This window comes from Passer domesticus, chromosome 5 (assembly GCF_036417665.1).
Source record: "Passer domesticus isolate bPasDom1 chromosome 5, bPasDom1.hap1, whole genome shotgun sequence".
Classification (NCBI taxonomy): Eukaryota; Metazoa; Chordata; class Aves; order Passeriformes; family Passeridae; genus Passer; species Passer domesticus.
The window spans coordinates 81,606,069-81,622,490 of NC_087478.1; the positions used below are offsets into that span (position 1 = coordinate 81,606,069).

At 42.2% G+C, this 16,422-nt stretch overlaps 1 protein-coding gene across 2 annotated transcripts in view; it reads left to right on the forward strand.

Moving 5' to 3' along the window:
- Nucleotides 1-11,942, forward strand: part of BCAT1 (branched chain amino acid transaminase 1) — a 63,025-nt gene extending 51,083 nt beyond the window's left edge. For both annotated transcript variants that reach the window (XM_064421467.1, XM_064421466.1), the window contains 2 exons: nt 545-619; nt 4,590-11,942. In XM_064421467.1, coding sequence (XP_064277537.1) covers nt 545-619; nt 4,590-4,631 — 117 coding nt within the window. In that variant the 3' untranslated portion in view covers nt 4,632-11,942. The remainder of the gene's footprint in view (nt 1-544; nt 620-4,589) is intronic.
- Nucleotides 11,943-16,422: the final 4,480 nt, after the last annotated feature.

The window sequence follows — 16,422 nt, forward strand, 5'->3', positions numbered from 1 at the left end:
CAGTGCAGCTGCATGAAGGGCTGTGCTTTGTCCACTGAACATGATAAGCACAATAAATGTCTGCTGGGTGATGCTTCCTGAATGAGTAAAATAGAATAAATGTGTTGATATTGCCTGATGCTAAGCTAATCTGAGACATTGAGGCGCTGAGTGAGAAGTACTGTAAATATAAGTGTTGTGTTTCTACACAATATACCTCAAAATTAAATGCTGTGTATAATGTTACCTCTCTTGCTTGCACAATATTCTCTTCATTTTGGACAGATCTCTTGGTAGGCTTGGATTAGCCTTTATTGAGCAGGAGCTTTATAGTTTAAGTCTCTACCTTTTCACTGGCTTAGCAGCACCCTCCTGTTTAAAAAAAAAAAAACAAAACCCCCAAACTAACCCCCCTTTCCTACTCATAAGGAGGGCTAGATAAATATAAATATTGATAAATACTTACTAAAACTTCTGGCAGCCATAAGGTATTCATATATGTGTAAAGCTGTTATTACATTTTATTCTTTCTCTCCCCTTCTCCCTCTCTGTTATTCCATGCCAGCACTTGCACATCCCAACCATGGAGAATGGGCCTGAGGTAACAACCCGTTTCCTGAATAAGCTAACTGATATCCAGGTAAGGTGTTTTCTGTGCTATAACCATGTAAAATAATAAAAGGTGAACGTTTGAAAGGAGTGAAAAATATTTTTGATAGTGATGCTACAGATGGCATCATACAATAATGTAGACCCTTTTGTCTAGTGTGATTATTCTGCCAATTTTCTTTCCTTGAGAAAGTGTGGTAGAGATGAGGTATAGTGTCATTTTTTCCTGCCTCTTGGAGTGTGGATGAGAGTTGCAAGATACAACTGTTACCAGTGAAATCTAATACTGTTGTTAGAGGTTGCTTTTTTAAGGGAACAGGATGGGATTTATGAAACACCTTAACCACAGCCACAAATGAGTACAGGTTAATCAATAAGGCAATTAAACACTCACTGGGCACAGCCAGCTGATCACCATTTCCATTTCTCATTATTTTTCCAATCACATGATCACTTCTCATTCTTAAAGCAGTTCCCTCCTCTCTCATGTGCTAAATATCAAAGTCTTTGTGGAATCTGCTTTATCTCCATGTCTGGGCATTTCAGGGACCATTTCAGGTGAAGTCAGTGAGCAGCAGGTGAGGGCCCTTCTTGTTAAAGTTGCCTGGGTTTTTTCCTTATTTAGTGTAGTTTATGGTGTGGGGGGTTTGGGGATAGGAGAAGAGCTTGGCAAGTTGCAAAGCCCCTTTATTTAAGATCTGATAGCAGTTGCTTGGCAGTGTTGCCAGGATTTCTTCAAATTGACTCTGATGGTTTCCGTTCTACATTTTTGGCTCCAAGTGTTCTTAGATGCCACTAAAATCTTTATGTTCCTGCCAGTAATCCTGTGATCTGTGTCTTCCTCCCTTGAGGCAGCGAGCAGGGCAAGCCAAAGGTATCCAGGCTTTTCCCTGAGGGAAGGGCTGATTCCCTCCCTGATCAGAGTGGGTCAGGCTGGAAGGGCCCACAGTGGTCACCTGGTGCCTCCTCCCAGCTCCAGCACACGGCCCAGGACTGTGTCCAGACAGGTCTGGAATATTTCCAGTGAGGGAAGCTCCACACTCTCTCTGGACAGTCTGTCCAGTGCTTGGGCACTGCACAGTGAGGAAGTTCTTCTCATGTTCAGGTGGAGCCTCCTGGGCTTCAGTTCCTGCCCATTGCCTCCTGCCTTATCACCCTGGTGTTCCACCACCAGCCAAGGCTGGAAAAGTGTGGATTGTTACCAAACATTCTCTTTCTGGGACCTTTTCACGTTATTTAGCTGTTGATGTGGACCTTTTCACCTTTCAGCTGTGTGTACCTAGTCTGTGTTCTTTAGTTACGTGCCAGGATTGAATTTGTTACTTCTGGAAATTGCTGGGCTATTACATCTATGCTTAATTCTGGGTTCCCTTCCTTCTTTAAAAAAACCCAGGAGAGTTAGAAGACATAACCATTGAAAACCATTTTTAAAATCATTGATTTTAAAGAGATTGGTGGTTGCTTCCCCATTAAGAGTCAATCAGTGGTTCCTGGTTGTGTTTCTGCACCTTCCTGTCTGTGGAGGGCTGGGCTCATATCCAGAAGGACCCCATGATGTCACACAGAGAACAATGCTGTGACACAAAAAGTGGACTATATAATAATCCTAAAAATGTTAGAAGATCTTTATCAAAGGTTCTCCTCTATGTCCTCTACCAGAAGAAAAAAATAACAGGTCTCTTTGCATTACCATTGGATTATTGTGGTATCATTTGGACAATCTGAGGCTGTAATTCCAAAGAATCTTCCAGTTTTGAAGCATAAAGTGCAATGGAAATAGCAGTCAAACACAGCTCTGGTCTCTGTCCTGTTCTGCTGCCTGAACTGGGGCAGTGTGCCCATTTCATGTTGAGCCATGGGAATCTGTAAAAAAGTGGAAATTCTCAGCACCACCATGTCCCACATGTGCACCTGTGACCAGAAGGTGCAGGCTCCATATCTGCTGTTGTTACACCAGTTCCCTTGTGTAGAGCACACGCTGCTTTTATAATTTTCATGTTCTCTCATTGTTGTGTTTCCAAGTCTGGTTTCATGCTGATCTCTTGCAAGTGTGCAGTGTTCGGAGGGATGCCTTTAGACGTGAGCAGCTGCTCAGTGGAACCAGAGCTGGAGTGACAAATCAGAAGCTCATGGGCAGAACTGATCCAATTTCTCATGCCAGTTGAGAGAGACATTTCCCTTCCTGTCACTGGATAGATATCATGATCACTAAAGGCTGATGAAGTCTTCAAATTAAAGAACATACATTATATAAATTAATGGTGTGCTTATGAATGAATTAGTAACAGTGCACTCTTCCATGGCTGCTTGAGTTGGAAGATTTAGGGATGAGGTTTTTTCTCTGGGAATACACTCACTGAAATGCCACTCATGTTTCTGTGGGTTTGCAGCCATGCTTTGAGAATAAACAAGCTTTTGCTGTGCCCTTTAAGACATGGATTAAGCTGCAGCTTGGAAGGGATGGATAGAAAATAAGATATATTGCTTATGCTACATCTTATTAAATACATTTAAACACTACAGGCAAGACAGCAGAGAAGAAACATTTAATCAAAGCCCCTTTCTTTGAGCAGTGTAAAACATGCAGGAAAGAACCATGTTTGTATTAATTTTTACAAAGAATGACCTGGAGGTGCTGGACAGTGGAAGAGGGATCAGATTGACTGGTCTGAGATCACACAGCCCTTGACAGAATTAAAAATGGAAGCTAAATGTGCTTTTATTTGTAGAAGGAAATTATTTTCATTGTGGTATTGCAGCTTCATTCCCTTCTTAATTCTGGCAGGTGCAAACTCTAGTCAAATGGCAGCTCAGACTGGCCACTGCAACAATTTCTGTAGCGCAGCATTGGGTGATACTGCTGCCTAAAGTTAGCGAAATTTACAATTAACTGCAGTGCAGAACAGGAGCAGCAGAATTAATAACGAAAAAAAGTAGTAGATTTGACAATTTTGAGGGTCAGTTAGAGCCTTGCCTGCTGGAGTAAGGAGTAAAACATGAACCCACTGAGCACCATTCCTTTGTGGATTAGAAGTGTGTTTCCTCTGGCTCATCCTGATGTGGAGCTGTTGTCTTTTCCCTGCTTCAGTGACCTGTTACCACATTTCCTGCTGATGCAGAACCTGTATGGGAGGTTCTGTATTTTCCCACTCCCACCTGTATTTTCCCACTCTGGAGAAACTAAGTGATCTTTTTAGCCTACATAAAGCCTCCAAAATCAGTTTTCATTTCTTGGTTGAAGGTGTTTTGAAGTATAACACTCTAAGGGAAGGGACTCCCATCTGCTGCTGTCCCTCCATCTCTGAATTATTTACCTGCTTGAGCCCTGTGTGTGTTGTGGGGTCTCTCTGGGGCGTTGTTTACAGGACTGGTGACAGAGCTTTAGAGCATGGAACCAGTCTGGCTATCAGAAGTGCTGCCTGGGGGCTGAGTGCTCCCCTGGAAGTGGATGTGGCTGCATGCCATGGGTTGCCTTCATTTCTGCTTGGTGATCCCATTCGTTTGTGCACGGAAAGACAACTTGTTTTATTTTGGCTTACGATTCTCCCTAATTGTACTCCGCGGTATTTGTGATGGTTTTATTTCACATTCAATCAGAATGTTGTAATAAAAAGCCACCTTGACAATAAAAAGAAATAAACTGGAATGTGTTTGTTTATTGGAGCTTGAGCAGGGGCATAGTTATGAGTGAATTAGTGAGCAGGCCTCAGGGAGTAACTGCATTAAACTGATGGAAGTGAAGCAGGGCTGTTCTGTGTCATCTGTAGTGAGTATCAGCTCTGCTCCTTCCTAAACCAGCTATTGTAATAAGGGTAAGGCAAGCTATCTTCAGTCTGTGCCCAAATCAAGGGCAAATAAAGGCATAAAAACCAATGTAAACTACTGTCAAAGCAGTGAAAATTAACCTTTCTGAGGACAGACCTAAGAAGTTGTTACAAACATGCACTGATTCTTTTAACTTTTATTCTTAAACTTCTTTTTTTTTTTTTGCTTTGTTTCAGTATGGAAGAGAAGACAGCGACTGGGCAGTGCTGGTGTCATGAAGGTGGCAGAGTTCAGAGCCTGCAGACAGACCTGACATCTGACATCTGAACAGTGACAAATTCCGTAGCTGCCAGTGCATAGTCCCAGTATCAATTTGCTCCCCAGGGTGATTGTTTCCACAATCTGGCAAACGTGAACACAATCATTTTGATTTCTACTGTAATCCTCTTGGTAGAAGCCTGTCTTCTTGGTAGAGGTGCTAAATGTTAGCAATACAACTTTCCCAATGGTTTTCTTAGTGCCTCCTTTATATAGAGTCTGGAAACTTGTAAAATGCTCTTCAACTGCTCTTCAGATTGCTTTGTTTACTGCCTCCACCAACAGAACGTGTGTCACAGGAGGATGTGGCCTGTTAGCTGCCCACAGGGTTCTGTTGGCATTATTCTGCCTTTTGCTCTGGGTTTGGGAAACAAATTTAGCCATACACTCCATCCTTTCATACTCTGCTGGTGTGGGAGATTCCTGAGTTGCATAGCCTGGGAGGTGCCCTCATACTCTGACAGTAACTCTGGCCTTTAGCCCAAAATTCTCTGGGTCAGTCTGGCCTGCAGGATGGTCCCTGTGGGCCTATTGCCCTTCCCTCCCTGGGGATTTGCAGTGGCTGCTTGGGCAGTGCATTCCCCTCTAAGAACCCAGTACACCCTTCTGGACATCATCTAAAAGGCTTTTCAGAATGAGACAAAGTTCCCCTTCGGCCTAGCAGAGCTGGGCTCTGCAGACACACTGCTGCCTTCCAGGTGAGTGTCTGGAAAGTGAGGTTAGACAGCTTTGGCTGTGAAAGTGCAGCCATTCTTCACAGCAACCAGACCTTTGGATTGAGGAGTTTCTTCCATCGCCCACTCACATCATTTAGATCAGAAAAATGTTGTCCTTGTCCCTTTCCCATACGTGCTGTGTCCAGCCTCCTTTGACACGTGTGCTGTGGAGGGGCCTCCCTGTTGTGGAACGAGCAGTGTTGTCAGCAGAAAATGTCTGGGAGGAAAGAGGTTTGGTTCAAAGCCTGATTTCATTCTGGTTAAGCAGATAGTCCATAGAATGCTGCTTTCCCACAGGCAGTCTTGATTCTTTGGAAGCAATACAGAGCATGTAGCCCATAGCTGGGGAAGTAACTTCTGCAAATGTTCACTGACGACCATCCTGTAATATTTATTAGCTTTCTCCTTCTGCACACAGCTTTGTTGAACAGCTTTAAGATACCTCTTGCCAAAAAGGATAACCATATTCTTTATCAATGTTCCAAAGTGCTACTTCAGTATAAAACTGGTGGAACTTTATTGACACTTTGTTGGAGTCCTGTAAGAAGTAAAAGTGAAACATTTATTGTTCTAGTTTGCAGTAGAGATGCTCCAGTATTAAGGGAAACATTTAGCACTTTAATTTTTTAAGACCAACAGTATCTCTCCCATGCTTAATAAGTTTTTTGTAGTTACTGGCATTTGTTAACCTAGTTTAAAAATGCAAAATATAATTTATAGTGGACCATCCATGCCTTATACAGCTGTTAAAGAGCAGCCTTATGGCTTCCTGTTCACTTTTGGTCACCTTTTGAAGACCCCTCCTTAGCCATCACTTTCTTCTGCTCCCTCAGATGATTTTTCCTGTCTTTGACTGCAGTCCAGTCTGATCTTTCAATGAAGAACAGTTGAAGGTTCTCTCTGACAATGTAACTATCGTTAAAAATTGATGGATAATTTTTTCTTTAGGCTACAACTGCAAGCACAAAATGTTGTTTCACTCGCAGTAGCCATAGTGTTGTGACCATTTGAATTTGTATCCTGTGCTGGTCTTTGTTCAGTATCTTACTATGTGTTATGAGCTGCTGGTAGTCTTTCCTTTTATTTAATTAGTAGTCTTTCCTTTTATTTAATTAGATGGCTGGAAATACAAACATGGGGAATATGTCAAGGTGCAGCATGGGGTAGAGACCAGTATTGAAATTAAAGAGTGCCTTTAACCAGAGTGTGGAGTGGAGCTCTCTAAAGATGATGTAATGAGCAACCATTTGTGGCTTACTGGTACTGAACAATCTATTCTTTCCCTTAAGTTCGTCTTTGCTTTAGCAGCAAATGAAAAGTGAAGATATCTAAGTTCAGGTGCGTGGCAGAGTGGTTGTGCAACACTGAACATCTCAGCTTTGACAGAGCTGATAAATGATACCACATATCAAAAATCCCCGTGAAGGCCTCAGTATGGCAGCAGCAATCTGTTCACTAGGCAGAAGGAATAAGGACCAGGTAGAAAAATTACTTTACTGAAATGTAAACCTGGAAGCTGTTAAATTGGTTAAGTTGTTAAATTGGTTGCAAGTCATTTAACATGAACCAGGTGATTTAATTTTTTGTGTTTTGCACTGTTTCCTGCACTGACCAGAGAAACACTTCTCTTTTTTCTGCTGATGGAGACTCAAAATGAGGAGGTTTGATAGTGGAATGACCCTCAGAAGTGAGTGGTCTTTTCTCCCAGGGAAGAATGAAAACGTGGAGCGTGTGTGTGTAAATTGTTGTCTTTCACATCTTGGTCAGTTGCCTTGCTCTCTGTGTCAGCTTGAGGCTGTGCTTGTTTCCAGGTGGAATACAGGGGAATAGGTTTTAGATTTTAAACTTTGAAACCTAAATAAGAGAGCTGACAGGTCAGTATAGCACAGGAAATTCTTCTGATGTTGCATGCTGTCCTACTCTGAATTCTGGCAGTGCATTTTATCCCATTAACCAGAGGAAAGAAATAACATGTGTAAATAACAATCAGTATTTGATACTGCATTCTCCTTGTTTTCACTTGTAAAATTTAGGAGGGAACTGTGGTATTCCCTGAGCTAGTAACAGATTGTAAAAGAACATCTGCACATCTTTTCTCCATGTGCCCTATTTGTTTAATTGCAACAGATTTACATAGAAAGAGTATGATACATCATAACTAGGCAATTATCCATTCTTCATCACTTAGTTATGCTTCTGGTAATTGATCATTTAAGACATAAGATAGTCTAACATTAGGAAAATTTGAAACTGTTCAAAAAAGATCAACAAATTAATATTGTTGTGTGATATTTGCATAATTGGCTGCAATTATTTAATGTTTAATTGGGTTGATCACATGAGATTCAGCCTTTCACATGCTTATGTTTTACCAACACTGGTACTTTAAGATGATAATAATGAAATCTAATTTTCATATGTTCTTTCTTCTCCTCTGCATTCTTTTGATTATTATTTTCAGTATTGAGCGTGTCCTTAATTTTCAGTTTGGTTAGCATGATTCATGACGAGGAAAAAAGTCCTTCAAATAACAGAATTTTTATGAAACTGGCATTTCATACCAGCTGCTCTGGTGCCAAGAATTATGGCTTCAGCAACTGGCATTACTTAACCAGATTGTTAACTGCAGTGAGGGCAGCATTACTGGGAATGGGCAGGGGCAGAGCCAGGTGAGGGTGCTGATAAAGGTTCCTAGGGTAGATAATCTATTCAGTCCATAGCAGGGCAAAGCAAACAGGATTTTTGTGGGGTATAGAAGGGAAGACTGATCAGACAAAAGCAAGGTAATGAGATCTCTGTGCCCAGCCATTGTTCACACCTGTTCAACCATCTCAAGCCAAGAAGCAATTATCAGCCACTCCTCCTCGTTGTACACAACCTCTTGTTTGGGTTTGCCTAATTCAGCATAGAGATACCGTAGATCCTTTTCTGTATACTTACTTTTATTTATCCTCAGTAATTTGGAAAAACATGATACTTGAAAGTCATTTGGAGTGCAAGTTACTTGAAATGTCTGTCTTCCAAGAGGTAGACAGAAAAAACAGCTGGGACTGATCTCAGAGCTGCTAAATTAGAGGAGGAACGCTCTTGAATTGAGTGGCTCTCCAAAACAATCTGCATGGTCCCAGCAGGTTCCTGAGTTCCTGAGCTGTCAGTGCCTTGCTCTGGAGTAGAGCACAGAGGTGTGCAGAGCTGCTGGCCCAGCCTGGCAGGCTGTGGTACCCTGCTTTTCTCTGCATGGGATCCACCCTGCTTAGGGTGAGTTTCAGTATTCTGGAGGCAGGCTGGTGTCCTGAGAGCTGGCAGCTGTAAATGATAGCTGAGCATGCCCTCAGATAGTTGTTGCCCCTGTTCCTTGCTGTCTTTTTCTCCCTTTCACACAGACTTGCACCCCTTTTTCCCAGCCTTCTACTGTTGTCTCATATCTAAAAGGGACTATTTAAGCAAATTTGCGTTCTTCTTGCTTTTAGCAGAAGTGACAGTTAAAAATAAACAACAAAAAATGTAGGTTTTTTTCATATTCCAGCTGTTGAAGGATCAGAGTTGTGCTTTACCACCAGGACATGTAAGCCCTGAACAGACTGGCACTGACTTTGTGACCCTGGACAAGTAACCTGAACTCTTTCTGACTGCAGAGCAGTAGTACTACCACTTACACCACTTCTAACTCTAATCCAAACTTTTTGCTTACAGACTTACTTCATTACAGATCAAATTAAGCTTTCCAGAAAAAGCTTTTTAAGCAGCAGGAAATGTGCCATGTAGAGTCCAGTATTTCAATGATTACATTAGATTAGACTAACTTGGTCATGCAAGGAAAAATGTTACTTAAATGAGAAATGCATTCAGGGTTTGCTGCATAAACCCATAAATGTGTAACAAATGTAGTTCAGAATGTAAAAAATAGCTTACAGAATGATCTTGACAAGAGAATTTCATCTCAGACTGGGCTGTCCTGTTAGAAAAGTGATGCTTGAAGGAATCATGACACCTCTCAATGTAAAGTCATGAGCATGGGACTATCTTAGGGGTGCACTTGGTCATGTAGCACTGGGACAGACCTCTTTATCCATCCTAACCAAAAATTTGCTGAACTGCAATGCTTACCAGTTTGGAACTGTGAAAGACCTGTGTTTTACTGTATTTTGTCTCTAGCCTCAAGATTTGGAAAAATAATTCATAGCTCCTAAATAATTTAAGCTCAAAAACTTCTTAAGTTATTTGTATTTTTAGCCATAAGACCAGAAGAGAATACTGGCATTGCATTGGTGAAAAAATATTCTTGTAGCAGTCCTCCTGTCCATGCCTTGCTGTGAGCATGATTCTTATTTACAGCAATTCCAGGATATTTTCTCTGTGCAAAATCTGAGTGACGTCTATAGTAAATATATATATATATATAGGCAAATAGATCCCCAGTTCCATAAACAAAACTAACTTTGCCATTACCTTGAGCTGGAACAGTCAGGGACTTAGCAGGTGAGGAGCAAAACTGAATTACAACAATAAATAGATTTGAAATAAGATTAGTCAGATTTGGAATTAGTAGCTCAGATACTAACAGAAGTCTTATTAATCATACTAGCAAGGCTAACCTAAATATACTAAAACACTATTTTGGGCACTCCCAAATATACTAAAAAATAATGGTAATTATATTCACTAGTAGTAACAGCATGGTTCTCTCTGAAGATGAATTTATACTCTTAGCTTATCTTAAAATTTAATTTATCATATCTGATTTTTAGCACAATCCTGCATTTTCATGCTGTGCTTTAAAAAAATAAGAGTCTCTTAAATTTCATGTTCATGAGAAGATCTAAGGAAGATTTAGGACCTTGATTTAAAATTTTAAAGGCTTTAAAATACCTGCTGGGTAAAGTTAAGGTAGAAACAGGGAAGACAACTTTGTGCAAGCATTTGACTCGTGTTCCAAATGGTTTACCAGCACTGGCCATTTTTGGTTTTTACCAAAGAGGTATGCAGGGAATAGTTGATAAAATAAGGTTATAGTTTGTTTTTCTAGTCAGGAGTTGGGGAAGTTCCTAAGAGCTGGTTCTCTGAACACTAACTCTGTGTAGTTCCTGATTCTGTCAGGCTTAGAGCAGTCATTTCAGGGGAGGTAGACGAGCTCAGAAGCTTTTCTCAGGCAGTACTGTCTTGCAGAAACAGATTTTCTGTCCTTTTGCCATCAAAGTGATTGAGGTATGAACACGGACTCTTTTAAACTTTGCACCTTTTTATAAAAACTCTGGTTTTCATTTTAGAGTTGTGATACAGCATTGCTGAACTGTTGTCTTACACTGTCACATTGCAGTAGCTTATAGGAAGAAAGCAAACATTCTTTTCTTCCTGTAATCACCTTCTTTGTGTATGCCAAACCCCGTAGTCACTGTGATTTGGTCACCACTAGAATAGAATTGTGATTATTTTGGGTGAAATAACTGCACCCTGCTTGTGCTACACTGAGTGCTGGCAGCAAAGGCCAGGGCAGTGAGTGGAAATCTGCTGTCAGGAAGAGGTGTGCCAGGAGCAGCAGTGGAAATGAAAACAAATACCCATCAGGTGAGTAAGGCAGGAGGTCAGCAGCACATCACAACCAGCAGAACTCTTGTTCAGCCCACTGAGGGACCACCACAGGTCCAGCAGGATCAGAGGCTGATGTTGGTGTTTAAGTTGGTGTTAATGCTCTTCACTTGCTTAAAAGCCTCCATCTGTGCCTGCATTTTCAACTTGGGCCCCTGTATCTTCACTGAAAGCTGCATTACTTTTATTTTTTGTGAAACAGTGGGATATTTGGTCAAACAGCTGATGCTGCACACCGTCTAACAGGTCACTGATGTATTCTCTTCCCATCATCTGTACTAAGCCCAGTGGTGGACTAGAGCTGCAAGCAGGGACAAACACATCACTAACAGTATTTCACAGTCCAGAATGTTCACAGAGGGTGGATCTGCTCCCTTTGTCTCCTGACATGGCTTGGACCCACCTTGGGCACCGAGTGACAAAATGCAGAAGGTTCTTTGCCATAATGGAGAGGAGTTACAGTTTCATCTGAAGCTATTTACAGACAGTTTCTGTTGGAAAGCCAGAAGTCCCGATCTACTTGACCCTTGAGGCATTTAGAAGGGTGGTTACTGAAATTGCAGCGGGAAATTAGCAACTTAGGGAGGGAGAAGTAAACACCTCTGAAGGGTCTCTGTTTTCCCAAATGCTGAAAGTTAACTGGGTATTTTACAAGGATCTGAAGCATATAAAAGCAGTAAAGGACAGATGTGTGAAAAAGTACTGGATAAACGAAAGGAAACTCTACCTCATTCTTCTCTAAAGGTTTTTAGAAGCACAATTAGGAGCTCCTAATGGCATTGTGACGTAGCGACCATCTGGCACGAGAGAAGCACTATATTTGTATGTCTGTACATCCTGTAAGAACTGTGTGTTGCTGGCAGTAGAAACAGTCTATACTATTTGCAGTTTTCCTTCATCAAATCTCTATTCAGATGTTCTGTATTCAAATTCAATGTTTCTGTCTCCAATAAAGGAATTGAGTTGGCACCTGTTTGTGGCACGTTATGAAATCATCGGTGTTGAGTACAGCTAACTGAGTGTAATTATCCCAGAGATGGGAGCTGCTATGAAATAAATTCTTTAGACTGGATTAAAAGGAAAAAAATAAAATCTCCTGGATGAAGTGTGGCATGTAAGAACAGCAGAGCAAGGCTGAAGTGGCAGACGTGCACCTACCCTGCCAAGCCTGGAGGCTGAGCCAGTTATCTCACTTACAGTAAAATGCTGGACAAATTAAGCAGCAAAAGTACCTACCTGCTAACCATGGAGTCATGAAGGAGTTTTTATTATGCCAGGACTGTGTAGCAGTGATTGAATACAGCTCCCATTCTAAGGCTTTGGGGGTGATGAAGTCAAGGGAGAGAATGCCAGAAAACAGCTTTATACTTGGAGCACTTACTTCACAGGGCATTTTTGAACAGTCATTACTCCCAAATATTTTAACCAGTGGGAAGCCTTTTGAAGATGGAAAGTACTGAAAGTGAGTGTCATTAAAGTCTTGACATTTGCCATGTGTGGTGGCTGTATTTACAAAAACCCTCTGCGTGTTCCCCTTTCCAGGGAAGGGAATTCTGTCATTAAAGGTAGTACTGATCCGTGCTGTGGTAAAGTAAGCATCAGGGTACATTTTCCACCTGGTTTGCTTCTTGGTGACTCCAGGGGAAGCTGGCATGGACACAGGACACTAAAGAAGCTGTAGATAGGTAAGTACTGAGAGTTATTAATTACTTCTAGGAGAATGAACCTAACATGTCAGAATCTGACTTTTTTCCTGTGTCTTGGCCTCTCCCCCTTTCATTCTAAGGGAAGCTTTAACTGTAACCCCAGCTTTCAAAACTCACCTATCCCAACCAGTAATAGGTTGAGGACTGATCATGCAAGGTGCTGAGTTGGCTTCAGAGACTGCCCTGTGCCTTTTAGCAAGATTTTAAAATAACTTTTGTTTTCCCTCCTATTTGAAACATGCCAGCAGCAGGCAATATCTCTGTCCAGTAAATCACTTGCAGTATCACCACCAGCACTGGGTTGCTGGGGCTGCAAAGTAACAAATCTCAGGGCTTTGATTCAGGAAACAAACTTGTAAAGTTGATGTGACCAGAAAAACTCCAAACCCAGAGTTTTAATTAAAATAATTCAGTGAGAGGGCAAAGCAGAAAGCAAATAACCTGCACAGTGTTCATATAAAGAGGGCATGAGAAAAAAAAAAATAAAATTGGGGATTCCAGTATAGGCAGTCAGAATTAGAAATGCCAGTTTGAAGAGCATATCAACAAAAGTGTTGAATTGAAGCTTTTCTTCTCCCTTTAATTTTGCTCAGTGTTTTCTTACTGTGGCATCACAGTGGTGATTTTTAACAGCTGCTAATGAATTACCCTGTTGGCCAAGAAGAACAGAATTTTCTGTAGTAATTGTTGTTCTGGATGCTTCTCCAATGACAAACTTGTGAAAGGAGACACAGGAATGTGGAGGTGTGTCTACTACTCTCTCTCCCAAGGGAATGGTTTTTAATGCCCAGTAAGAGAATGTTTGTTGTGCTTAACCTGCAGATGGTACTGTATTGTATCTGTATACAAAATAGGGATTTTAAATTCTGAGCTTTCAAGGAAACTGTTCTTCTCAAATTATTTCAGAATAACCTCTGTTTATTAACACTTCTCATTTTGCACATGACGTAATTATTTCAGAAGATTCAGCTTTGGTTTATTCAAGCTCTTAGTGGTATTTAGACAACTGTCCTGAACTTTGATGAGAGTGTAAGTTAACCCCTTTTTTTTAGAATGATGTAAAGAAAACTTACACACAATGAAAGGATCCTCACCAGACTGAGTATATGTGAGACAAATAATTACCTAACCCTAAAGGAGAAACACACGACAAAAAAAGTTCAGACTGTAAAGTGCACCGACACTTAAAATTTCAATACTACATAAGTAATGTAATATTTTAAGTTGTCTGAGTTAACTTGCTTGTGTAAGCAATTGGATATTCGCAGCCTAAAAGACAATGGTGTATATTTGGATATCCATCAGCCTTTCAAAGACAAAGCTGATGAAGCCAACACTGGTTTTCTGTGCGGATCTATGGAGTGGCACTGTGTGAATGCCCAGAGCACAGCAGCCATCCTCAGAACCCAGCAATGTTCATTCAGGGAGCCCCAGGGTCTGCCCAGGGCAGATGCAGGCACAGCCCTGATCCAGATGTGCAGGTGAAGCTGTGGCACAGCCCTGATCCAGATGTGCAGGTGAAGCTGTGGCAGGATCTGTTATGTGTGCTCTGCAGGCTGTTATGTGTGAGGGAGTTGATTTTATATCTGCCCTTTATAATGTGCAAATTAGATACCTGCTGGGAGGCTGCCCCTGCCAGGAGCCCCTGTGAACCAGGCCAGTTCTGACCCTCCCTGTGGCAGGGCTGGAATTCACCCACTGTGCCACACCACTCAAAGCACACCGGGGCTTAGCTGCCCTGGGTGACATGTGCACAGCTCAGCACCAGCAGAGCCACTGGGAGCTCCAGTTTCAGAGAGACTGCAGCTGGTGCCAGCTCAGAGCTCCACTCGAGGTGGTTTCTGTGCCCTGAGGGTGATGGAGAGAGCAGCTCCACTCCTTCCAGCTGCCCTGTCCCTGCTCTCCCCTCCGTGGCCCTGCTGCAGGGTGCCCAGGTCCCTGCTTGGCCAGGAAGGGAAAAGCAATGCCCAGATGCCAGACGCAGGGAAAGCAGGGCTGCTCTCCTACCCACAGCAGCATTTGTAAGGATCTGAAGCCAGTTCAGAAATCAGCCCCTATGAAACATCAGGATTTATATCCCAGGTGCTAGACACTTTTATTATGGCTCTTAAATTTTAATGCACCAGACTTTGCTTAAGTCATTGCTGAGTTCTGGGTTAATTATTTTTTTTTAACCTTCCTTAACTCATACAAACCTTGTGCCTGAGTGAAGTCTGTAATATTTGCTTTACTGTGAAGTCCCAGGTTGGATAAGAAAGGACCTTTTGAAGAGTTTGTGTCATGAGGGCATGTCTGAAAACATGAGCAGACAGTGAAAAATATGCCCATCTATTTAGGAAACCTCAGTGCTTTAAAACTGGCAGAAAAATGTCACAGCTCAGCCTACTGCCCTAGGATTTGTTACCTCTAGGGATGGGGTTCTGACCATCCTATTGTCTGGATCCTCCCAGCTAAGAATCACATTGCTCTTAAATGCTTAAAAACTTCATACCATTCCCACCCCCATGCAGGATCTATCCTTGTATCATACAAAGAACAGAAAATCTGGGAAGTTTGTCAGGTGTTCATATTCCTGTCTTAAAAGTGCACTCCCACAAATACCAGCACAGGTATCCTTTGCTACTCTCTCCTTTTGCAGGTAGAATATTTTTATGGCTGAGGTTAAGATTAGAAAGGTTTTAAGGTTAGAAACCCTCTGTAATCCCTTTTCCATGGAGGGGAAGGAGTGGGTCAGCCCCTCAGCAGTGGGGACAGATCCCACCTGTGCTCAGTTTGTTGCAATCAGAACGTTTACTTTGCTGTCAGCTGGCAGCAATCACAACAGTTCCCCTTGCAAAGTCATTTTTTGGCTGGTGGAGCTGTGGGGAGAGCTGCTTGGAGGGACAGTGCTGAGGGAAATGACATTTCCTGGGCTTTCTTTGGAGTCTCCATCATCCATTGGTGTCTCTGGGACACCTCCTGGCTGGGAGGTGCTGATGGCTGCTGTCAGGTGAGTCACCAAAATCCAGTCACTCCAAATCTCAGTCTCTAATCCAAATCTGAGTCACTAATCCAAAACTCTTCAGGTTTCTCAGGGGCTTCTCAGACTGCTGGCTTCGTAGGCTCTGTGTGTGCTGAGGCAGGAAGCAGAGTTGGTGCTGTGTGTGTGTTGTGTTTTCCTCAGGACCAAAGAAACACAGGTTTGGGGCTGCAGGCTTTGCTTGCATTGGAAGAATTCTGACTGGGGAACCTTTTGGTGCCATCACATTGCTGAAATAAGGCTTCTTTTTAAAAAATGAAGGCACAGCTTACCTAACTTGGCTGCCTGTATTTTCGATGTCATGGAAGGAATCCAGAGAGACCCCAAATGCTCCATTTTTCCCTTGTGCAGTCTGACTTCCTAAAGAGGCAAAGCACAATTTATATATTTATTTTTTGACTTCAGGGAATCCAGATTGCAATCTGCCAGCCTGGGCAGAGGCTTCTTTAACAATATGTGCACGAAAGCCTTGTAACTGAGACTGGTGTTGTGCATATGGGCCACAAGCAGTCAGCCCATTTTTAGGTCAGATGGCTGCCTGGTTCTGAGGGGTAAATGCTGTTGAGTTCCTGCCTTGCAATTTCCTACATCTCCTAGGGTGAATCTCAGAGCTTGGTGGTTCCTCTGGGCTCTTTGGCTCTCAGAGTCCCTTGGCAGGATTCCCTTCTGCTGCTGTATCTGAGTGGCACAAAGCAAGACTCCTTATTCCACATGTGGCACAAAG